Source organism: Agelaius tricolor, unplaced genomic scaffold (assembly GCF_023055355.1).
Source record: "Agelaius tricolor isolate 1412-34295 unplaced genomic scaffold, bAgeTri1.0.p SCAF_118, whole genome shotgun sequence".
NCBI lineage: Eukaryota > Metazoa > Chordata > Aves > Passeriformes > Icteridae > Agelaius > Agelaius tricolor.
Genome location: NW_027269378.1, coordinates 221,272 through 245,042, shown reverse-complemented (window position 1 = coordinate 245,042; position 23,771 = coordinate 221,272). Strand labels below are relative to the sequence as shown.

General features: G+C 67.1%; 2 protein-coding genes and 1 long non-coding RNA gene across 6 annotated transcripts; 1 reads left to right on the top strand and 2 right to left on the bottom strand.

The window, feature by feature from the left end:
• Nucleotides 1–577: 577 nt before the first annotated feature.
• Nucleotides 578–6,508, top strand: RCOR2 (REST corepressor 2). The gene is given in 13 exon segments (XM_071419894.1): nucleotides 578–943; nucleotides 945–1,002; nucleotides 1,403–1,459; nucleotides 1,551–1,631; nucleotides 2,330–2,382; nucleotides 2,499–2,660; nucleotides 3,744–3,868; nucleotides 4,328–4,397; nucleotides 4,896–5,087; nucleotides 5,199–5,276; nucleotides 5,385–5,445; nucleotides 5,531–5,721; nucleotides 6,170–6,508. Coding segments are annotated over 13 exon segments (1,455 nt in total). The 5' UTR covers nucleotides 578–880; the 3' UTR covers nucleotides 6,434–6,508.
• On the bottom strand, nucleotides 3,827–4,786 carry LOC139586467 (uncharacterized). Its single transcript, XR_011677799.1, has 3 exons — nucleotides 4,247–4,786; nucleotides 3,992–4,148; nucleotides 3,827–3,943 (listed from the first exon to the last, which is right to left on the bottom strand). It is a non-coding gene; the product is annotated as an uncharacterized lncRNA (long non-coding RNA).
• A 156-nt stretch (nucleotides 6,509–6,664) lies between the features above and the next one.
• MARK2 (microtubule affinity regulating kinase 2) lies at nucleotides 6,665–23,258 on the bottom strand. Of its 4 annotated transcripts, XM_071419891.1 has the most exons (19): nucleotides 22,907–23,258; nucleotides 18,378–18,551; nucleotides 17,351–17,404; nucleotides 17,197–17,245; nucleotides 17,007–17,072; nucleotides 16,393–16,463; nucleotides 16,207–16,263; nucleotides 14,785–15,021; nucleotides 14,019–14,138; nucleotides 13,712–13,811; nucleotides 13,519–13,631; nucleotides 12,547–12,673; nucleotides 11,647–11,882; nucleotides 10,987–11,084; nucleotides 10,657–10,661; nucleotides 10,144–10,429; nucleotides 9,333–9,359; nucleotides 8,994–9,038; nucleotides 8,013–8,499 (listed from the first exon to the last, which is right to left on the bottom strand). In XM_071419891.1, exons 1-19 carry the CDS (start codon nucleotides 22,961–22,963, stop codon nucleotides 8,148–8,150), a joined length of 2,274 nt encoding a protein of 757 aa, XP_071275992.1. In that variant the 5' UTR covers nucleotides 22,964–23,258; the 3' UTR covers nucleotides 8,013–8,147. The 4 variants fall into 4 exon arrangements, with proteins under 4 accessions (XP_071275989.1, XP_071275990.1, XP_071275991.1 ...); XM_071419888.1 differs by lacking the exon at nucleotides 10,657–10,661 and having other exon boundaries at nucleotides 6,665–8,499; XM_071419889.1 differs by lacking the exon at nucleotides 10,657–10,661 and having other exon boundaries at nucleotides 6,665–8,499; nucleotides 10,144–10,426.
• Between the last annotated feature and the right edge of the window lie 513 nt (nucleotides 23,259–23,771).

Here is a 23,771-nt window from a genome sequence, read left to right as displayed (position 1 = left end):
GACAGACACCAACCCCACATGGGGACAGACCCCAGACCCACACAGGGACAGACCCCAGACCCACATGGGGACAGACCCCAGACCCACACAGGGACAGACCCCAGACCCACATGGGGACAGACCCCAACCCCAAACAGGGACAGACCCCAGACCCACAGAGGAACAGACCCCTGATCCAGGTGGGGACAGACCCCAACCCCAAACAGGGACAGACCCCAGCCCCACAGAGTGTGATGGAGGTGGGGATCCCCATGGCCACCCAGCCCCACAAGGGGACAGACCCCAGCCCCCCCGATCCCCCCGGTCCCCCTCGATCCCCCCCGGTCGCCCCTGAGCCCCCCCGGTTCCCCCCAATCCCCCCAGGTCCCCCCCGATCCCCTTGGTTCCCCCGGTCCCCCCCGGTCCCCCCTGAGTCCCTTGGTCCCCCCGGTCCCCCCCGGTCCCCCCGATCCCCTTGGTCCTCCTTGGTCCCCGCCGAGCCCCTCCGGTCCCCCCCGGTTGCCCCCGGTCCCCCCGGTCCCCGAGGCGGCGCGGAGGGGTACGGGGGGCGGCGGGGCCGTGCTGAGGCCGCGGCAGCTGGAACTACTTTAGCACCGGGAGGCGGCGGCAGCGGCCGCGGGCGCTTTGTGCGGGCTCGGGACCCCCGGCACGGCCCCCCCAGGACCGGGACCCCTCCCCTGGAACCCCCCCCGGTTCTCTCCCGCTCCTACCGGGGGAGGGACCCTCGGGTCCGCCCCGCGTCCGCCCCCCCCGCCCCATTCCCACGCCCCCTCCCCAAAACCCCCGCGCTCGGGGGCACTTTGGTGAGGGGGGGGTACCGGGGCCGAGCCCCCTCCCCGCGGGGCCGTGCGGGGCCCCCGGGGGCTCGGGGGGCCCGGGGATGCCGGCGGTGATGGAGAAGCCCTCGGGGATCCTGTCCCGCAGCCGCGCCAAGGCGGGGGGGGGCGCCGCGGGACCCCCCCCAGTCCGAGGACGAGGCCAGCGAGGACGAGCACGGCCACGGTGAGTGACCCCCCCCCCCCCAGAAATGAAATAAAATAAAATACAACAAAATACAATAAAATAAAATCAAAGCTGCGAGCCCCAGGACACCCCGCACCCCAATAAAGCCCAGGGGATGCCGGGGACCCCGCGGGTGTTAACGTGGGGAGGGGGCAGCAGCGCTGGCATCCCCCGGACCCCCCCGGGTTCGGAGGGGTGGGGGGGACACACGGGGACACGGGGGGGGCGAACAAAGCCCCGTCCCCATTGTCCCCGGGCGCCCGCGTGTGCGCGGCCGCAGCTTTGTTCTGAGGCGCTGGGAGGGGGCTCGGCCGCGGCCCCCCCGGCCCAAAGAGCCCCTGAGGGCGAGGGGGGCTCAGCGGGGCCCCCCGGTAACCCCGGCACCCCCGTGACCCCGCAGACAGCATGATCCGGGTGGGGGCCGACTACCAGGCGGTGATTCCCGACTGCAAACCAGGTACGGAGCTTTGGGGAGGGGCCGGGGGTCCGGGGGGGGTTCGGGGTGTGCGCCCCCCGCCCCCTCAGTGAGACCCCCCCGTGCCCCCCAGAGAGCCCCGCTCGCTACAGCAACAAGGAGCTCAAGGGGATGCTGGTGTGGGCCCCCAACCACTGCGTGTCCGACGCCAAACGTGAGACCCCCGCCCCCCCCGGGGGGACCCTGAGCGGGAGGGGGGCTCGGGGGGGCCCCCACCCCCTGGAACCCCCCAACACCCTCTGGTACCCCCCAACAGCCCCTGGAACCCCCCAATCCTCCCTGGTACCCCCCAACACCCCATGGAACCCCCCAACACCCCCTGGAACCCCCCAACCCTCCCTGGAACCCCCCAACACCCCCTGGTACCCCCAACACCCCATGGAACCCCCCAACCCTCCCTGGTACCCCCAACAGCCCCTGGTACCCCAAACCCCCCTGGAACCCCCAACACCCCCTGGAACCCCCCAACCCTCCCTGGAACCCCCCAACACCCCCTGGTACTCCCCAACACCCCATGGAACCCCCCAACCCTCCCTGGTACCCCCCAACCCTCCCTGGAACCCCCAACACCCCCTGGAACCCCCAACACCCCCTGGAACCCCCCAACACCCCCTGGTACTCCCCAACACCCCCTGGAACCCCCCAACACCCCCTGGTACCCCCCAACCCCCTTTGTGCCCCCAGAACCTCCAACCCTCCCAACCCCTTTTTACCCCTTTAACTCTTCCTTTACTCCCCTGACCCCCCAAAACCCCCCCAAAACCCCCCCAAAACCCCCCCAAGACCCCCCCAACCCCTCTCCCTCACCCCAAACCCCCCAAACCCCCTCACCCTCCCCATGACCCCCCCCAGTGGACAGGTACATCGCCATGGCCAAGGACAAGCACGGCTACAACATCGAGCAGGTACCCGGAGCCCCGAGCCCCTAAATCCCCTCCTGGCCCCCTAAATCCCCTCCTGACCCCCCTAAATCCCCTGCTGACCCCCCAAAATCCCTTGCTGACCCCCCCGGGGTGCCCAGGCCCTGGGCATGCTGCTGTGGCACAAGCACGACGTGGAGAAGTCCCTGGCTGACCTGGCCAACTTCACCCCGTTCCCGGACGAGTGGACGGTGGAGGACAAGGTGCTGTTCGAGCAGGCCTTCAGCTGCCACGGCAAGAGCTTCGCCCGCATCCAGCAGATGGTGAGGGCCAGGGAGCCCAAAAGGGAGCCCAAAAGGGACCCCAAAGGGAGCCCAAAAGGGACCCCAAAGGGACCCCAAAGGGAGCCCCAAAGGGACCCCAAAAGGGACCCCAAAGGGACCCAAAGGGACCCCAAAAGGGACCCCAAAAGGGACACAAAGGGACCCGAAGGGAGCCCAAAAGGGAGCCCAAAGGGAGCCCAAAGGGAGCCCCAAAGGGACCCAAAAGGGACCCCAAAAGGGAACCAAAAGGGACCCCAAAAGGGAGCCCAAAAGGGAGCCCAAAAGGGACCCCAAAAGGGACCCCAAAGGGAGCTAAAAGGGACCCCAAAGGGACCAAAAAGGGACCCCAAAAGGGACCCAAAAGGGAGCCCAAAAGGGACCCCAAAGGGACCCCAAAACCCCCTGGGGCGGGGGCAATGGGGGCCAGAACCCCCCTCAGAGAGGGAGCACCGGGGTCAGACCCCCCTCCCTCAGCGTGCTTGGATCCGGCCCCAACCAGGGAACTTTTGGGGCTGATTTTTGGATTTTTGGGGCTGTTCTTTAAATTTTTTGGGGCTGATTTTTGGATGTTTTTGGGGGCTGAATTTTGGATTTTTGGGGCTGTTTTTAATTTTTTTGGGGTTTTTTTGGGGTTTTGGATGGTGTTGTTGACCCCCTAGGGACGTCTGGGGGCTCTGGGGCTCTCAGGACCCTCTTGGAGATGAGGGGGTGCCACCCCCCTGACAGGAGATGGTACATCCCAGCCTCCCCCTTCCCCCTCACCAGGTGGTACCTCCCGCCCATTTTTGGGGTTCCCCCTGATTTTGGGGGTCCTGACCCCTCCCATCTTTAGGGTTTCTCTGCTGTTTCCCCCTTTCCTATTTCTAGGGATTCCTGATCCTCCATTTTTAGGGGTTTTCCCCCTTTTTTGTGGGGAATCTCAGGGGCCTTCCTGCACTTTCTCCCCTCCATTTACAGGGGTGACCCCTTCCTTCACCTCTCACCCCATCCCAGAGACCAAATCACCCCTAAACCCCCCCAAACCCCTTGAAACCCCCCCCAAAGCCCCCTGCGTGCCCCCCCAGCCCCTGTGTGTGCCCCCAGCTCCCGGACAAGCTGATCCCCAGCCTGGTCAAGTATTATTACTCCTGGAAGAAGACGCGGTCCCGCACCAGCGTCATGGACAGGCAGGCCCGGCGCCTCCTGGGCCGCCGCGACCGCGACGACAGGTACAGGACCCCCCAAAATCCATCCTGGCACCCCGAAACCTGCCCAGAAACCTGCCCAGAAACCTGCCCAGAAACCTGCCCAGAATCCTGTCCAGAAACCTGCCCAGAAACCTGCCCAGAAACCTGCCCAGAATCCACCCTCAGACGCTCCAAAATCTCCCCGAAAACCTACCCAAAATCCACCCAAAACCTCCCTAAAAAATTTCCGAAAACCTCCCCAATACTTCCCCAAAACCTCCCCAAAAACCTTCCCAAAACCTTCCTAAAACTTCCCAAAAAGCTTCCTAAAACTTCCCAAAAACGTTCCTAAAACCCCAAAATCTCACCCCGAACCCCCAAAAAACATCCCCAAAACCTCCCCAAAAACTTCCCAAAAACCTCCCTAAAATCCCACCCTGAACCTCCCCAAAACCTCCCCCAAATCCCACCCTGAACCCCCAAACCCTCCTGGCCCCCCAGCAACGACGAGACCGACGAGCAGCGGCCCAGCCCCGACGGGGACCTGGAGCCTGCGGACCCCAAAAAGGAGGTGGGGGCACAGGGGGGGTTTGGGGGGCACAGGGGGGGTTTGGGGGGGCTCAGGGCGGTCTCAGGGTGAAATTTGCGGGGTGGGTTTCAAGGGTGGGGTGAGGAAAAGGGGGAAACCCCCTAAATATGGGGTCAGACCCCCAAAATGGGGGTGAATCCCTAAAGATAAGGAGGGAGGAGCTGGGGAGGGGAATTAAAGATGGCGTGGGACCCCCAAAAGTTGGGGGAATCTTTGGGAATGGGGGGGAAACCCTAAAAACAACGAGGGTGAGCTGGGGGAGGGTCGGGACACCCCAAAATTTGGGGGAAAAGCCCCAGAAATGGGGCAGAGGTGGCGCCCCCTGCTGGGGGGGCGGGGGAGAGCAGCGGCCGGGGCGGAACGTACCAAGTTCCGGGGGGGGGGGGGATGTGTGAGTTCTCAGGGGGTTTCCCCATCCATAACCAATTCAAGCACCTGCACTAATTAACAAACGAGCCTCATTAACGGCCCCGCTGCCAGCCGTGCGTGGCCAAGGCGGGGCCGCGCAAGGAGCCGCAGTACCGGCACCACCCCCCGGCGCGGCAGCGGCGCCGCCCCCCCCGCGGGATGCGCCTGAGCCGCGAGGACGTGGCCGAGGTGACGGCGAACCCCGACCTGGGCGCGCGGGCGCTGCGGCAGCTCGACTGCCAGCTGGTGGCGCTGAAACGGCAGGTGAGGGTGAGCCCCCCCAACCCGGGACACGGCAGAACCCCCTGAGCCCCCTCCCCAATCCCTCCCCAATCCCTCCCCAATCCCTGCTCCATCCCCGCTCCATCCCCGCAGGTGCAGCGCATCAAGCAGATCAACAGCGGCCTCAGGCAGGCGCTGGACGGGGGCCTGGAGGGGCTGCGGCCGCCTGAGGTGGGTCCCTGTGAGCCCCACGCTGTCCCCACGGTGTCCCCACGGTGTCACAGCAGCTCCCGGCTGTGTCCCCTCGGTCCCCCAAAGTCACCTCCCCTCACCCCCCAGGGCAACAACAGCAAGTTCAGCTCCCGCTGGACAACGGACGAGCAGCTGCTGGTGGTGCAGGGTGAGCGTCCGCCCTCGTTGGCCTCATTGGCCTCGTTGTCCGCCGTGTCCGTCCCTCACTGTCCGTCTGTCTGTCCCGGTGCCAGCCCTGCGCCGCTACGGCCGCGATTTCCCGGCGGTCGCGGCCGTGCTGGGCAACAAAACGGCGGCGCAGGTTCGGAGCTTCGTGCTGGGCCCGCGGCGCCGCCTGGGGCTGGAGCGGCTCCTGCAGGAGCGCCAGGGCCAGGGGGAGCCCCCCGGGGAGCGCCCCCAGCCCGACCGGGAGGAGGAGGAGGAGGTGAGGAAGGGCTGGGCTGGGGGGGGGGGGTCTGAGCTGGGAACTGGTCCCGGGCCCTGTCCCTGCCCTGCTCCCAGTCCTGGGCTGGGGGCTTGGACTGGTCCCAGTTCTGATCCTGGACTGGGGTCAGACCCACACCAGAGCCAGTCCCTGGCACAATGACCCTGCCCCAGTCACTCAATCAATCAATCGATCCACCTCAATCAATCAATCCACTCCAATCAATCAACCAACTAATTACACCCCAATCATTCAATCAATCAATCCACCCCAATCAATCAATCATTCTATCAATCCACCCCAATCAATCAATCAATCACACTGCAATCAATGATCATGCCCCACCCACACCACAGCCCATCCCTGTCCCACCCATTCTCTGCCCCGCCCATTCCAGCCCCACCCAATCCCTGCCCGGCCCCACCCAGCCCCGCCTCTCTCTCCACAGGTGCAGATCACGGGCGTTTCCCGCCCGGCCCCGCCCCCGCCGCCCTCCTCGGCCCCACCCCCCGGCGCGGCCCCGCCCCCCTCGCGCCCGCCGGCCCCGCCCCCTCTGCTCCGCCCGGCCCCGCCCCCGGCCCCGCCCCCCGCGCTCCCGCGGCCGCCGCCCCCCCTCCAGCCCGGCCGGGCCCCGCCCCCGCTGCTCCGCCCCGGCCACGCCCCCGCCGCCAGGCCCCGCCCCCCGGCTGCCGGCCACGCCCCGCCCCGCTGAGCGCCCCCTGCTGGGCCGGAGGACCGGGGGGTCCTGGGGGGTCCCAGTTTGCAATAAAGGTATTTTAGTACAGCGGCTGCGGGTGCTGCGGGACTGGGAGCACTTGGGTGAACTGGTCTGTACTGGGATCACTGGTCTGTACTGGGATTGCTGGTCCATACTGGGAGCACTGGGCCCGGGCCCTTCAGCACGACCCCGCCTCACCCTTGAGCACCACTCGGAGCCCGCGGATCTTTCTGGAAAGTTTTTAATCAGAACCTGGAAAATCCACCGCAGAGGGGGCGTGGCCTGGGCTTGGCCCCTCCCCGAGTGTCCCCGCCCCCAGGGGCGGTGCCCGGGGCGGGGCTACAGCAGGACAGAAATGGGGGGGGGGGGGGGAAGGGGAGGCCCCACCCCCACTCGGAGCCACCTCGGCAGCAGCAGCGCCCCCGCCCCTCCCCCACCCATCGGGGCCTTCCTGAGTGCGGGGGGAGGGGCAGCCCTGGGGGGGAGGGGCAGGGACAGCCCTGTCCCCAAGGGGGGGGAGGGGCAGGGGACACCGGCATCCCCCGGGGGGAGGGGACACCCCCACCCCCCTAAGGCCACCCCCGGCCTGTCCCCGTGTCCCCCCCGTAAGGCTCAGAGACGCCCAGGGTGTCCCCGGGTGACCCAGGATTGTCCCCATGCGGCCCTGGGCCACCCAGGATGTCCCCAAAGCCACCGGGGATGTCCCCAAAGCCACCGGGGATGTCCCTGGGCTGTCCACGATGGCCCCCAGGACTCCTCAGAAGGGCCTTGGGCCACCTCTCCTGTCCCCAGATGAGCCTCGCTCCCCCCTCCCACAAGGTGCCACCAGGATGTCCCCAACAGGTCCCAGGATGTCCCCATGAAACCCTGGCCCTGTCCCCAAAGGCCCATCCAGGATGTCCCCACAGCCTCACAAGGCCCTGGACGCCACAGGATGGCCCCAGGTGCATCCAGGTGGCCCTGGGTCCATCCAGGTGGCCCTGGGTCCATCCAGGGTGTCCCCGTGGTCACCTGGACCCCGCACAAGGTCCAACCAGGTGACCCCGGGAGGTCCCAGGTCCATCCAGGAGCTCCTGGCTCCATCCAGGACGTGCCCACCAAGGCCTGGATGTGATCGAGGCCCATCCAGGAGCCCCCAGGTCCATCCAGGAGCCCCCAGGTCCATCCTGGTGCTCCCGTGTCCCCCCGTGGGCGTCCCCGCCGTGTCCGTGGCTCCGTGGCCACCTCAGGGCCACTCCCGGGTCACCGTGGCCGTGTCCCCAAGAGCCGGAGCTCGGTGGCCACTCCTGGGTCACTCTGTCCGTGTCCCCAAGAGCCGCAGCTCCAATGTGGCCGCTCCTGGGTCACCGGGTCCTCAACAGCTGCAGCCTGGCGGCCGCCTCGGAGCTGCTCCTGGGTCACCGTGTCCGTGTCCCCAGAGCTCCACGGCCGCTCCCGGCTCTCCGTGTCCGTGTCCCCAAGAGCTGCAGCTCAGGGGCCGCTCCTGGGCCACCGGGTCCCTGGAGCTCCGTGGCCACCTTGGAGCCGCTCCTGGCTCTCCGTGTCCGCGTCCCCAGGAGCCGCAGCTCCGAGGTGGCCGTGGCCGTGTCCCCAGGTGAGCCCCGGTGTCCCATCCGTGGCTCAGAGCCCCTGAGCTCGCGGCCGCCTCGGAGCCGCTCCTCCGCGTCCGTGTCCCCGGAGCTCCGCGGCCGCCCCGTGCAGGCGCGGCTCAGAGCTTGAGCTCGTTGGCCACCTTGGAGGCGATGTTCTTGAAGGCCATGGAGGTGCCGGCGATGCGCTTGAAGCGGACGCCGTTGAGCGAGAGCCGGGGCAGTTTGCACACCTCCATCTCCCACTGCACGAAGGAGTCGTGCCCGGGCGCGCCGTGGGCGCAGAGCAGCACGAAGCGCTCCTGGGGCTCGCAGCGGCAGCTGTTGGCGTCCAGCACCTTGCGGATCTCGCGCAGCATCTCCCCGGGCTCCAGCGAGCTCGTGGTCTTCATGCTCCACGTGAAGCGCAGGGAGCGCGGCTTGGCGTCGCGCCCGGCGTCCCGGGGATCCTTCTCGGGGCCCACCGCCGGTCTGGGGGGGACAAACGGGGGGTTAGGGGGGGAAAACAGGGGGTAATTGGGGTCCTGGGGGTGTAATTGGGGTCCCGGGGATCCTTCTCGGGGCCCACCGCTGGTCTGGGGGGGAAATGGGGGTTAGGGGGGGAAAACAGGGGGTAACTGGGGTCCTAGGGGGGTAATTGGGGTCCTGGGGGGGCAATTGGGGTCCTGGGGATCCTTCTCGGGGCCCACTGTGGGTCTGGGGGAGACAAACAGGGGTGGGAAACAGGGTTAGAGGGGTCCTGGGGGGTGGGACAGGGACTAAGGGGGTCCTGGGGGTCCTTCTCAGGGTCTGGGGTGGCACCATGGGGTCACCAAGAGGGGTTGGTCACCCCTGGGGTTGTCACAGGGACCATGAGGGTGGCACAGGGATCCCAGGGGTGTCCCAGGGCCCCAGGGGTGTCTCAGGGATCCCAGGGGTGTCCCCAGGGGTGTCCCCAGGGCTGTCCCCAGGTGTCCCCGACTCACCTGAGGGTCTCCACCCTCTCCTTGCTCTCGGGCTCGTGGGGGTTCCTCGGGAGACAAAAGGGGGGGCCCAGCTCAGCCAGGGGGGGCTGGGGGGGGGCACAGCCCCTCCCCCACCCCCGGGGGGGGCACAGACAGCACGGGGGGGAGGGGGAGGGGCGGGGGGGACACACGGACACACGGGGGGGACACACGGACACACGGGGGGACACACGGACAGACGGACGGATGGACGAGCGGGGGGGGCCATGCGGGGCCGTGCAGCTCTGGGGAGGGGTCGGGGGGTCCGGGGGGGTTTGGGCGTTTTGGGGGTGCCATGCGGGGGGTCCGGCGCGGCCCTACCTTCTGGCAAACCTGAAAGACAGATTTCTACAAAGACAAACAGAAGAGAAGGGGACGTTGGGGGGGGGGAGGGGACGGGAGGGACAGAGCCACCCCCTCCCCCCCAGAGCCCCCCCAAAACCCCAGAGACCCCTGAGAGGGGGAGGGGTCAGGGGGGCCGGGGAAAAGCAAAACCAAAACCCCCCCCGGGGTCTGTGGGGACACAGGGACAGGGGGGACATGGGGGGGACAGGGGGGGGCCCAAAGGGACAGGGGGGGACATGGGGGGGGGTCCCCAATGGGACAGGGGGTGGACATGGGGGGGACAGGGGGGGTCCCCAAAGGGACGAGGGGGGACATGGGAGGGACATGGGGGGGTCCCCAGGGGGACAGGAAGGGACATGGGGGGGACATGGGGGGTCCCCAATGGGACATTCAGGTGCATGGGGGGGACATGGGGGGTCCCCAATGGGACATTCAGGGACATGGGGGGGTCCCTGAGGGGACAATCAGGGACATGGGGGGACACAGAGGGAGGAGAAAAACAAAAGCCCTGAGAACACCGAGGGGACACCTGAGGGAGGGGACACAGAAACACAGAAGGGACCCAGGGGACACCGAGGAGCCCTCAGAGGGGACAAACAGAGGGGACAGAGAAGGCCTGGAGGTGACACCGAGGGGACAGCCCAGGACACACAGAGGAACAAACCACAAAGGGCACAGCCAGGGACACCGAGGGGACACCGAGGGACAGTGAGAGCCCAGAACACACCGTGGGAGGGGGAGGACACAGGAGGGGACGCGCGGTGGCCGGGCCAGCCCGGGCGCTCACCTGCGCACGAACTTGGAGGTGAACTTGCTGAAGAGGCTGGCGCTGGGGCCGCGGCGGCCCTGGCTGGCGCCCGAGGGCGAGGCGGGCGGGGGCAGCCCCGGGGGCAGCGCGTAGGGCAGGGGGTCCCGGGGGTCCCGCGGGTCCCGCGGCGCCCGCAGCTGCCCCGCGTGGAAGGTGCTGCGGCTCGACACCCCCCGGGGGAAGCTGGGCCGCTCCCCGGGACCCCCGGCCTGGCTGACGTTGTGGGCAGAGGGGGAGGCGGCGGGGACCCGGGGGGGGGGCACTGCTGGGGGATGGGGGCACAAACGGGGGTTAGGGGGGGGCAGCACTGAGAGCCCCAACCCCGGCACCCAGGGACAGCACTGAGACCCCCCAGCACCCAGGGACAGCCCTGAGCCCCCCCCTGGTACCCAGGGACAGCCCTGAGCCCCCCCCTGGTACCCAGGGACAGCACTGAGACCCCCCCCCTGGTACCCAGGGACAGCCCTGAGCCCCCCCCTGACATCCAGGGACCCCCCCTGAATGGGGAGCATGGGGTGGGGGGGACAGCACTGAGAGCCCCACCCTGGCACCCAGGGACACCCCCCTGAATGGGGGACATGGGGTGGGGGTCACCCCTGAGCCCCTCCCAACCTCCAGGGACCCCCCTGAGCCCGCCCCCCCCCCAGCCCCCAGGGCCCCCCCCATGTGAATCCGGGGCTCTCCCCAGCCCCCAGTGGATGCAGGAATTGGGGGCTGGGGGTGATCACCCACCCTCCCCATCTCCACCCCAGCACCCTCGGGACCCCCCGAGCCCCCCGGGGTGGGCAGCAGGGCCGGGGGGCCCTGGGGAGGGGTCCCCACCTGTCCTTGCCGTTCTGCAGGGAGCTCTGGCCCAGGCTGGCCCGGTCCAGCAGGGGCGAGTTCCTGCTGCGCGTGGTGCCCGTGGACAGCACCGAGTTCTGAGGGGGGACACGGAAATGGGGGCGCTGGGGGGGGCACGGGGGTCCCCAAACCCCCAAACAGCACCCACGGGACCTGGGGACCGAGAGTGGGCACCGAGAGACCCCAGACCCACCCTGGGCACCCAGGGACGGCCACCCCCATCCCCACCCCTGCAGGGGCTGACCCCAAATCCAGGGGGGTTCCAGGTGTTGGGGACCCCCCTCCCCAAATCCAGGGGGGTTCCAGGTGTTGGGGACCCCCCTCCCCAAATCCAGGGGTGTTCCAGTGTTGGGGACCCCCCTCCCCAAATCCAGGGGTGTTCCAGTGTTGGGGACCCCATTCCCCAAATCCAGGGGGGTTCCAGTCCCCCCCTGCCCAATCCGGGGGTGTTCCAGTGTTGGGTACCCCCCTCCCCAATCCAGGGCTGTTCCCGGTGTTGGGGACCCCCCCTCCCCAAATCCAGGGCTGTTCCAGTGTTGGGGACCCCATTCCCCAAATCCAGGGGGGTTCCAGTCCCCCCCTCCCCAATCCGGGGGTGTTCCAGTGTTGGGGACCCCCCTCGCCCCCCGCCGCACTGACCGTGGATGGGGAGGGGGTGCCCTTGGATCGCTCCAGGCCGGGCAGGGGGCTCGGGGGCACCTTGGCCGTGCTGCCGGCCCGGCGCCCCCCGCCCCCGCCGCCCTCTTCCTCCCCGGCTCCTCCTCCTCCTCCTCCTCCTCCCGCTCCTCCTCCTCCTCCTCCTCCTCGCTTGTTCTCGGCGTTGGCCGCCTGCGTTTTCTTGGAGTACGAGGCCGAGGTGGGGATGGAGAGCCCGGCTGGGGCGGGAGGGGCTGTCAGGGGGGGTTCCACGGGGAGCCCCCGTTCCCCTTCAGCCCCTGCTCATCGGGGTCCGGGTCACACGGCACGGCCCCAAAACCGCCCCAAAACCGGCCCAGAACCGGCCCAAAACCTCCCCAAAACCGGCCCCAAAACCGCCCCAAAACCGACCCCAAACTGGCCTAGAACTGGGCCCAAAACCGACCCCAAACCAGCCCAGAACCGGCCCCAAAACTGCCCCAAAACCGACCCCAAACCGGCCCAAAACCGCCCCCAAACCAGCCCAGAACCGGCCCCAAAACTGCCCCAAAACCGGCCCCAAACCGGCCCAGAACCGGCCCCCAAAACCGACTCAAACCAGTCCCAAAGCCACCCTAAAACCGCCCCGTGAGGGTCCTGAGGGAGGCACCCACCCACAGCTCCAACCCACAATGTCCCCATTTGGGGGGTCCCCAATGTCCCCAGTTTGGGCTCTCACCCTTTGGGCTCTCACCCTGGTTGCTCACGCCCCGTGTCCCCCCCGTGTCCCCGTTTTGGGGTCCCCGTTTTGGGGTCCCTGTGCCCGTTTTGGGGTCCCCGTTTTGGGGTCCCTGTGCCCGTTTTGGGGTCCCCGTTTTGGGGTCCCTGTCCCCGTTTTGGGGTCCCATTTGGGGTCTCTCTCACCCTGGTCGCTCACTCTCCGTTTGGGGTTGGCTGAGACGCTGCGCTGCACCTTGTGAGCGGGGGAGGGGCCCGAGCTGTTGGCCACCTCCGGGGCCACGCGGGGCTTCAGGGACAGGTTCTCCTCCAGCTGGGGACATTGGGGACACGGGGACATGTGGGGACATGGGGGGACATGGGGGACATGTGGGGACATGTGGGATATGGGGGACATTGGGGACACGGGGGACATGTGGGGACATGTGGGGACATGGGGGGACATGGGGGACATGGGGACATGTGGGAACATGGGGGGACATGGGGGACATGGGGGATGTGGGGGACATGGAGGGACATGGGGGACATGTGGGGACATGGGGGAGATGGGGGATGTGGGGGACATGGGGGAGATGTGGGGACATGGGGGAGATGGGGGATGTGGGGGACATGGGGGACACCCGCCAGGCAGGGACGGGGACAGGGATGGGGACAGGGACTGGGGACAGGGACACGCTGGCACGGGCACGGCTGGGGACAGGGGACAGGACAGCACGGGGTCCCCTGTGTCCCCACCCCATCCTCTCAGTGTCCCCGTGTCCCCTCACATCTCGGTGATGCTGCACCATCACAATGTGTCCTTGTCACTGTGTCCCCTCATTGTCCCCGTGTCCCCTCATTGTCCCCCCCCATGTTCTCATTGTCCCCTCGTGACCCCCACACTCCCTTCCCTCCCTGTCACCCACTGGCCCCCAGTGTCCCTCAGGTGTCCCCAGGTGTCCCCAGTGTCCCCACCTCGGAGCTCTTGTGCTCCAGCAGCAGGTACGTGGCCATCACCTCGTTGTATTTCTGCCATTCCCTGGTGTCCCTGCCATCCCCCCGTGTCCCCAATGTGTCCCAGGTGTCCCCAGTGTCCCCAATGTGTCCCCAGTGTCCCCAGGGTGTCCCCAGTGTCCCCAATGTGTCCCCAGGGTGTCCCCAGTGTCCCCAGTGTCCCACCTCGGAGCTCTTGTGCTCCAGCAGCAGGTACGTGGCCATCACCTCGTTGTATTTCTGCCCCACCAGGGACTCCTGGATCTCCTCCCGGGTGTAGCCCATGGACACCATCAGCTCTGGGGGGTGACATGGCCTCAGGGGGGGCACAGGGACACCCGGCTGTCCCCGTGTCCCCAGGGGCGCCCTGAGGTCCCACCTGTCCTGCGGGGGTCCTTGTAGTCGGGCACGGGCTCCATGTAGGGCTTGAGCTCATCGTCCTCGTGGCCCACGTTCATCCAGCGATCCTTCATGATTTGCTGGGGACACAGCGGGGCCGGGCTCACCTCGGGGACGCTTTGGGGACGGGAGAGGACCCCAGGGAGGTCCCCAGGAGGGTTTGGGGTGCTCTGGGGGGTCTCAGAGGTTCCCAGAACCACGCTGGGGGTCCCAGGATGAAGCTGGGGGTCCCCAGAAGGTCCCGGGGTGGGTTTGGGGTCCCAGGATGAGGCTGGGGGTCCCCTCACCTCCAGGGTGCCCCTCTTGGTGGGGTTGAGGATCAGGAACTTCTTGAGCAGGTTCTCACAATCCGTGGACATGTAGAAGGGGATCCGGTACTTGCCCCGCAGCACCCGCTCCCGCAGCTCCTGTGCGCCCCAAAAACACCCATGGGAACCCCAAAACCACAGAGAGACCCCAAAACCACCCCAAAACCACCCATGGGAACCCCAAAACCACGGAGAGACCCCAAAACCACCCCAAAAACCACAGAGAGACCCCAAAACCACCCCAAAAACACCCATGGGAAACCCAAAACCACAGAGAGACCCCAAAACCACCCCAAAAACACCCGTGGGAACCCCAAAACCACGGAGAGACCCCAAAACCACCCCAAAAAACAACAGAGAGACCCCAAAACCACCCCAAAAGCACCCACTGGAGCCCCAAGCCACCTGTGGACACCACAAAATCATCCAAAGCCATCCCCAGGACCCCTGAACCACCCATGGTGACCCCAAACCCACCCATGGTGACCCCATAGCGCCCTTAGGGAGCCAAGCCCACCCTCAGGCACCCCAAACCCACCCACAGTGACCCCATAGCACCCTTAGGGAGCCAGGCCCACCACAGGCACCCCAAACCCACCCACGGTGACCCCATAGCACCCTTAGAGAGCCAGGCCCACCCCCAGGCACCCCAAACCCCCCCATGGTGACCCCATAGCGCCCTCAGGGAGCCAGGCCCACCACAGGCACCCCAAACCCCCCATGGTGACCCCAAAGGCAGCCCCACCTTGAGGTTCTGGCCGTCGAAGGGCAGCGAGCCGCTGACCAGCGTGTACAGGATGACCCCCAGGCTCCACACGTCCACCTCGGGCCCGTCGTACTTCTTGCCCTGGAAGAGCTCGGGGGCGGCGTACGGGGGCGAGCCGCAGAACGTGTCCAGCTTGTTCCCGAACGTGAACTCGTTGCTGAAGCCAAAATCCGCAATCTTGATGTTCATGTCGGCGTCCAGCAGCAGGTTCTCGGCCTGGGGATGTGTGGGGACATCATCAGGGACATGGGGACATCATCAGGGACATGGGGACATAATCAGGGACATGGGGACATCGGTGGGGTCACAGGGACACTGGGATGGGATCTGGGTGTCGGTGTCCAGCAGCAGGTTCTTGGCCTGGGGACATTTGGGGACATCATCAGGGACAGGGACATTGGGACAGGAATGGGGCCATGGGGACAGGGACACTGCCAGAGGGACACTGGGATGGGATCTGGGTGTTGGTGTCCAGCAGCAGGTTCTTGGCCTGGGGACATTTGGGGACATCATCAGGGACAGGGACATTGGGACAGGAATGGGGCCATGGGGACAGGGACACTGCCAGAGGGACACTGGGATGGGATCTTGATGTTGGTGTTGGTGTCCAGCAGCAGGTTCTCGGCCTGGGGATGTGTGGGGACATCATCAGGGACAGGGGGACATTGGGACAGGAATGGGGATATTGGGACAGGGATGCTGCCAGAGGGACACTGGGATGGGGACACTGGGATGGGATCTGGGTGTCGGTGTCCAGCAGCAGGTTCTTGGCCTGGGGACATTTGGGGACATCATCAGGGACAGGGACATTGGGACAGGAATGGGGCCATGGGGACAGGGACAGAGGGACAGGGACACTGGGATGGGGACACTGGGATGGGATCTGGGTGTTGGTGTCCAGCAGCAGGTTCTCGGCCTGGGGACACGGGGACATCAGTGGGGACATTGGTGGGGACAGGGATAGAGGGACAGGGACAGTGGGACAGGGACAGTGGGTCTGACAGGACAGCAGCAGGTTCTTGGCCTGGCCCAGGCAGGGAGAGCACCCCAGGGGGGGTTATTGGGGGTCTGGGGGGGTCCCTAGGGATGGTTTGAGTCCCCATGGGTGGTTTGAGGTTCCCATGGGTGGTTTGGGGTCCCCATGGGTGGTTTTGAGGTCCCCATGGGTGGTTTGGGGTCCCCATGGGGGGTTCAGGGGTGGGTCTGGGGGTGCTGGTGCCTCCCCAGGGGTCCCAGGTGCTGTCCTGGAGGGTCCTGGCACCCACCTGGGAGGCCCAGAGATATTGGGAGCTCTGCTCTGGGGGTCCCAGGGGTGTCTGGGGGTCCCGGGGTGCCAGGATGGTGTTTTTGGGGTCCCAGGGTGTCAGGATGGTGTTTTGGGGGTCCCGGGGGGGCTCTCACCTTCAGGTCCCTGTGCACGATGAATTTCTGGTGGCAGTACTGCACGGCCGACACTATCTGCAGGACAGGGGGGGTCAGGGGGTGCCAGGTGGGGGCACAGGGACACCCCCAGCCCCCTTGGGGACACGGGGGGGGGGGGTCCCCAACCCTTCTGGGGGTCGTCCAACAGCTTCACCCCCCCCAGACCTGTCGGAACTTGGCCCGCGCCTCCTTCTCCTTCATGCGCCCGTGGGCCACCAGGTAATCGAACACCTCACCTGGGGGGCACACCTGGGTCAGGACACCCCAAAAACACCCCAAAAAAACCCCCAAAATATCCCCCAAAATCGAACACCTCACCTGGGGGCACAGGGTGGGGGTGAGGGGCACCCCGAGGTCCCCCCAGTCCCCCCCAATCCCCCAAGTCCCCCCAGAACCCCCCAGTCCCCCCCAGTCCCCCCAATCCCCCAGTTCCCCCAGTCCCCCCCAGTGCCCCCCAGTCCCCCCAATCCCCCAGTCCCCCCCAGTCCCCCCCAGTCCCTCCCAGTCCCCCCAGTCCCCCCAGTTCCCCCAGTCCCCCCCAGTTCCCCCAGTCCCCCCCAGTCCCCCCAGTCCCCCCCAGCTCCCCCAGTTCCCCCCAGTTCCCCCAGTCCCCCCCAGTCCCCCCCAGTTCCCCCCAGTTCCCCCAGTCCCCCCCAGTCCCCCCCAGTCCCCCCAGTCTCCCCAGTTCCCCCAGTTCCCCCAGTCCCCCCCAGTCCCCCCAGTCCCCCCAATCCCCCAGTCCCCCCCAGTCCCCCCCAATCCCCCCAGTCCCCGCTCACCGCCGCTGGCGTACTCCATCACCAGGTACAGCGTCTTCTCCGTCTCGATCACCTCAAAGAGCTTCACTGCAAGGGGGGACGGGGGTTGGACACCCCTGGGACACCCCCAAAGGGTGGGGACACCCCCAAGGGTGGGGGACACCCCCGGGGAGGGGTGGGGGTGCAGCTGGGGGGGCCTGGGGGGTCTCACCTATGTTGGGGTGGTTCAGGACCTTCATTATTCGCACTTCCCGGAAGAGCTGCGGGGGACGGGGACAGGGGGCATTTTGGGGGTGTCAGAGGGGACAATTCCCCATTTGTCACCCCAAATTCGGCTGTCACCCCCCCCAGGGACACCACCTCACCTTCTGCAGGCTGGAGGAGTTGAGCTGTGTCTTGTCAATGATCTTCACGGCCACCTGTGAGGGGACAGCGGGGTCAGAGCGTGCCCAGGGCTGTCCCCAGAATGTGGTGGCACCCACAAGGGGAGGGGCAGGGGGACAGGGCTGTCCCCACACCCTGGTGGCACTCATGGGATGAGGACAGAGCACCTGGGACCATCCCTGTGCCATGGTGGCACCCCCAGGGCACAGAAGTGTCCCCACAGCACGGTGACAGTCACAGCTGAGGAGCAGGAAACTCGTTCCTGTGCCAGGTGGCACTCCCAGGGCAGGGACAGCAGCCAGGGCTGTCCCCACAGCACGGTGCCACCCATGGGACGAGGACAACGGGCCCGTCCCTGCGGTGACAGCCACAGGAGCCCAGAGCTGTCCCCACGCTGCGGTGGCACCCACGGCTGGGGACAGGAAGGCACCCCAGGGCCACGGTGGCACTCCCAGGGCAAGGACCAGGACACAAAGCTGTGCCCGCAGCACGGTGGCACTGCGGGAACAGGGACTGTCCCCACGCTGGGGTGGCACCCACAGGACATGGCCTGTCCCTGTGTCACGGTGTCACCCACAGGACCCATCCTGTCCCTATGTCACAGTGTCACCCAGGGCCCATCCAGTCCCTGTGCCACGGTGTCACCCCCGGACTGATCCCATCCTCACACCACGGTGTCACCACAGGCTGATCCCATCCCTGTGTCACAGTGTCACCCACGGGCCCATCCTGTCCCCACACACGGTGTCACCCATAGGACACAGCCTGTCCCTGTGTCACAGTGTCACCCACGGGCCCACCCTGTTCCTCTGTCCCGGTGTCACCTGTGAGCCCACGCTGTCCCTGTGTCCCTGTGTCACCTGTGGGCCCACGCTGTCCCTGTGTCACGGTGTCACCCACAGGCCCATCCCATCCCTGTGTCCCCTGTGAGCCCACCCTGTCCCTGTGTCCCTGTGGGCCCCCGCTGTCCCCGCAGTGCCACCCCGGGCAGGACCAGGTTCCGCTCACCTCCTTGCCGGTCAGGACGTGCCGTGCCAGCTTCACCTTGGCGAAGTTGCCCTTGCCGATGGTTTTCAGGAGCCGGTAGTTGCCGATGTGCGGCTGCTCCTCGGCGGCCGTGCCGGCGTTGCGGCCCCGCAGCATGCTGGCCTTGCCGCCGCCCTTGCCCTCCACGGCGCCGGGCTGCGGGGACAGCGGGGGGGACAGCGAGGGGACAGCGAGGGGACAGCGGGGGGACAGCGAGGGGACGATCGATCAGCCGGGGCCCCCCGGGGATCCCGGCGGGCTCCGGGAGGAGCCGGGAGCGAAGTCCGGAGCGGCGGAGCCGCGCCCGGCCCGGCCCGGCCGGGAGCCGCCCCCGATACCTGACGCAAGCGCGGCGGTTTCGGGCTGGGCCGCCAGGGTGGGAAGGGGACAGGACCGTGTCCCCCGTGTCACCCCCTCCCCGCCACACGGCCACCTCGGGCCCCTAAAATTTCAGTGTCCAAAGGCCCCGGTTTTACCCCAAACGCAACCACCTGCACGGAGCTCACGCCCCAGCCCAAAGCAGGGGGAGCCCCCGGTACAAACCCGGCACAAATCCCCTCTAAGCGCACCCCCAAAGCCGCGCGGGGTCCCCCCGAAGGTCACCGGGCCCCGGACACCTTGGGGTGTTCCCTTACGGGCAGGGAGCGAGAGAGCCGCCCCCGGCGGGGCTGTCAGCGCTCCGGTGACACCGGAGATAACGGGAGCGCGTGAGCGGGGGGAGGCCGAGCCGGCCCCCCCGGTGCCGCGCCGGGGGTGCGGGGCCCCCCAAACCCCGGCTTCGGGTTTGGTTTTGTGGGGGCACAGCTCGAGGCGCCCCCTCCCCCTCCGTGGGAAGGAAACCGGCGGCGGAAGCCACGGGGGAGGCGCCGGCGATGGCGCAAGCGAACCCCCAGATTTGGGGCGAGAAGGCGCCGCTTTGGGGCCCGGGGGGGCGACCGGAGCTTCCCCCTCCCCCCGAAGCCCAGCCCGCGGTGCTGTGGGAAAAGTGAAGGAAAAACGGGAATTTCTGCCAAAAAACTGCCGTGGCAACGGGGCGGGAGCGTGCGGAGCCATCTGGCCGCGCTGCTGCCGGGATCCGCTCGGGCTCTGAGGCGGCACCGACACCGGAGCCCCCCCCGGCACCAGCACCCCCCGAACCCTCCCGGGGCTCCCGGTGTTTCCTCCGTTTATCGGCGAGCCCCCAAAACCACGGCGAAGATGGCAAAGGAGGCACCGCCCGGCCCGGGTCACACCGGGGGAACGGCAGCGGCACCGGGCACGGGCCGTGGCAAGGCCGCGGGGCTGCCGTGGCGGCGGCGGCGCTCGGGAACGGCGCTCAGGCCGCGGAGCCCCCTCGTGCCTCAGTTTCCCCAGCCCGCCCGCCCCGCGAGGGGACTCACCCTGGGCACCCCGAAGCGCCGGGAGCGGCGGGAGGGACGGACGGAGGGAGGGGAGGGAGGGAGCGGGGACCGGCCCGACCGGTTGGGGCTGAGGCCGCAGCGGGACAGCGCGGGGTGGGGCCGGGGAACACCTGGAGCGGCGGGGCGGGGAGAGAAACGGGGCGGGAAAGGGGAAAACCGGCAACGGGAGCAACCGGGGGGGGGGGACAGAGCCAGGAGGGTGGGAACGGGGAACGGACACTGGAACGGAAACTGGAATGGGCACTGGAATGGGCACTGGACACTGGAATGGGCACTGGACACTGGGATGGACATTGGGATGGGCACTGGGATGGGCACTGGGATGGGCATTGGACACTGGAATGGGCACTGGGATGGGCACTGGACACTGGGATGGGCACTGGAACGGACACTGGAACTGCCATTGGAATGGACACTGGAATGGCCACATGGCCACTGGAATTCCCACTGGAATGGTGGCAGCAGTGACAGTGCTGAGGCTGCATGGATGTCACCAGGGCTGTCATGATGTCACCAGCCCAGCAGTGATGTCACCAGAGCTGCAGTGATGTCACCACAGCTGTGGCGATGTCACCAGAGCTGCCATGATGTCACCAGCTCAGCAGTGATGTCACCAGAGCTGTCATGATGTCACCAGCCCAGCAGTGATGTCACCGGCCCAGCAGTGATGTCACCGCAGCTGTGGCGATGTCACCAGGCATGTGTGAGGACCCCGGTGCCGGGAGGTGTCGATGCCACCAGCACCAAACTGGTGCCAGCTGGCGGCACTGGGAGCGGCCCCTGGGGTGTCCCCAGGGCCGGTGTCACCGGGACCCCGGGCTCGCCGCAGCGGTGGCAGCCGGGGAGGCAGCGCTGGTTCGTGCGGCGCCGCTCAAATGTCAGCCAAATTTAGGCATTTTTGAAGATTTTTTTTTTTATCTCCAACCCCACCAGATCGGGCTCCGTGTGAGGGAGGGACTGGGGGCTGGGGGGGGCAGGGAGAGACCCCCAATTTCAGCTGCTGGGCCCGGGGGGATGCGCAGCCCCCCCCGCACGGCGCTGCCGCCCCCTCCCCAAATCTTCCCAGCCAGGAATAATTTTGCTCTGGCGTTACATAACAGCGGATAAATGAGAGGAAAAGCGCCCAAAACGAGGAGAGGGGGGCTCGGTGCCACAGCCACGGGCACGGAACAGGTGGCATCGCCTCGTCCTCGGGTTTGGGGACAGCGACACGAGGCCACCTGGGCCCCCACGCGCCCTGCTGGGGTCACACCCCAGCTCTGGTGGGGCTCCGCGGTCACAGAAAGGGGGAAATCTCCCCAAAATATCGCCCAAAACGGGGGTGTCACACAGCTGGGGGAACTGAGGAGCCCCCCAGGTGCTCCCCAAAAGGGCTGAGCCACCAGCGGGGTCCCCCCCGCAGCCACAGGAGCTGAGGGCAGAGAGGGACCCCAAGAGCCCCCCCCAAATCCACCCCCAAATTGGGGAACCCCCCCAAAGGAAACCCCCCCTCAAACCCCAAACACACAAGGGGGGCGAGCCCCAAATTCCCCACGCTGGGGGTGGGCTGGTCCCGCTCACAGGGCTCAGAACAGGAGGGATTTGGGGGGTTCACCCCTCCGAGCCCCCCCAAAGCCCGGGGAGGGCGCCGAGCCCGTGGCAGCGCTGCCGCCGCCCCCACAGCCCCCCCGGTTTGGGGGGGCCGCAGCAGGGAAGGGAAGGGAAGGGAAGGGGGTGGGGAAGGGGTGGGCTGACGCCCCCACAGCCCCGATCGTGCAGCCACCGAGCTGGGGGGGCGACAATGACACCCCAAACTTGCCCCCCCCCAGCAGATCCCGGAGCCTGGGGGTTCAATGGGGGGGTCTGGCACCCCCCTGCTTGCTCCTCTACATTTGGGGTGCAAGGCTTGACCCCCTCAGCCAAGATCTGGGGTTGTGCACACAAACCCCCACTGGTGCAGGGAACCCCGAAATGGGACCCCTAAATTTGGGGTTGTGCACACAAACCCCCACTGCTGGCCCAAAGGGAACCCCGAAATGGGAGCCCTAAATTCGGGGAGGGGCTCATCCCACGAGAAGCCCAGAGCACTCTCCCCACACCGAACCCGGCCCTAAAGGGGCCCCGGCTCAGGACCCCCCACCCCACAGGAGGCTCTGGGCTGCAGGAGACCCCGGGGTCCCTCCTGGGGGTGGGAGAGAGGAACTGGGGGCACCCTCGGGCCCCCCTTTTGCACCTCACAGAGGGGCCCCGAGGCCCCTCAGAGCCCCCTCTTCCCTCACAGAACAATCCCAAACCCCTTCAGTGCCTCTTTTCCTTCAGAGAGGGATCCAGATCCCCCCAGATCCCCTGAAATCCCCTCCTTTCTCCAGATAAAACACCCCAGGATCTCCTTTTTCACTCCCAAAAATGTCCCAAGACCCCCTTACACTCCCTTATTTTCCCTCTCAGATCCCTTTTTTCGCTCAAAAACCCACCCAGGTTCCCGTCAAACACTCTTTTTTACCTCACAAATTGTCTCAAATCCTTTTCAGGCCTCACTTCCCCCTCGCTAACAGACCCCAGACCCTTTTCAGTGCTCTCAGAGTGGCCCAGGACTCCCTGGTTCCCCTCACAGAGCAGCCCCAGACTCTCTCCCCCTCCTTTCCCTCTCGGATCCCCCTTTTTCCCCCTCAAAAACCAGCCCAGGTCCCCTTCAAAACACCTTTTCTACCTCACAGAATTACTCAGGCCCCTCTAAGACCCTTTTCCCGTCTCACAAACGCCTCGGACCCACTCAGTTCCCATTTTTTTCCGCACGGACGGGACCAGGACTCCCCCAATCCTTCTTTTCACCCTCTCAGATCCCCCCCTTTTCCCCTCACGAATCAGTCCCCGAGCCCCTCAGAGCCCCTTTTCCCCGTCACAAACCCACCCCAAACTCCCTTTTCCTCTCGCAAACCGGCTCACCATCCCCTCAACCCCTTTTTTCTTCCCTCAGATCCCCCTTTTGCCCTCACCAAACCCCCCCCAGGATCCCTCAGTCCCCTTTTCCCCTCACAAAATTCCCTTTTTCCCCCCAGCCCGCCCCTCTCCCCTCACGCTGGAACCGGCTCCCCCTTCATCCCCACCCGATCCCCGCCGTCCCTCCCTCACCTGTTCCGCGTCCCTCTCGTTGACGGTCGGCAAAGGGCTGCGACCGCTGCTCGACATGGCGGCCCCCCCCCCCGCGCCGCCGGCGACTATCGCGATAGGGGGAAGCCGCGGCAGGCGGTGTGCGGGGAGGGGGAAGGGGAAGCGGGGGAGCTCAGGGGGCGGGGGGGGGCCAGGCCAGCGGCATTTGGGGGGCCGGGAGAGGAGCAGGGGGAGCGGGCGGGGTCCGCCCGGCCCGGCCCGGCCGCCGCCGCCGCCGCCTCACGCCGCTGCCGCCGCCTCAGCGCCCCGCGGCTCCCAACATGGCGGCCGCCGCCGGCCCTCGGCCATTTCCGCCGCCGCGCCGGAAACACCCGACACGCCTCCCCGCGCCGCTTCGGCTCTTCCCGGACAGGTTCGGCTCGCGGCCGTCACAGACTTCGAGTCTTTCCGCCTCCGCGACGGAATTACACGAAGATTCCTTCGGTACTTTCCGCCGAGCCCAGCGGGAAGAGCCGAGCGCCGCCCGCGCCGCCGCGACTCCGAGTGGAGCCGGAAATACCCGAGTGAGGCCGAAACAGCCGAGTGGATGCGGAAATACCCGAACACCTTTTGGCAGCGTTCGGGCGCTTCCGCCCCTGACGGAAACACCCGAGCGGAGCCGAATCCCCCTCCCGTGCCCGGATGGGGACCCCAGGATGGGGCGGGGGGCGGCCGGGACCGCAGGACCCTCCCCGAATTTGGGGGGCTCTCCTGGATACCTGGACCCTCCCCGAATTTGGGGGGCTCTCCCGGATACCTGGACCCTCCCCGAATTTGGGGGTCTTTGCGGGACCCCTGGGTCCTCCCTGATTTTGGGGGGAAGGGAGCTCCTTGTCTGCACTGGGAG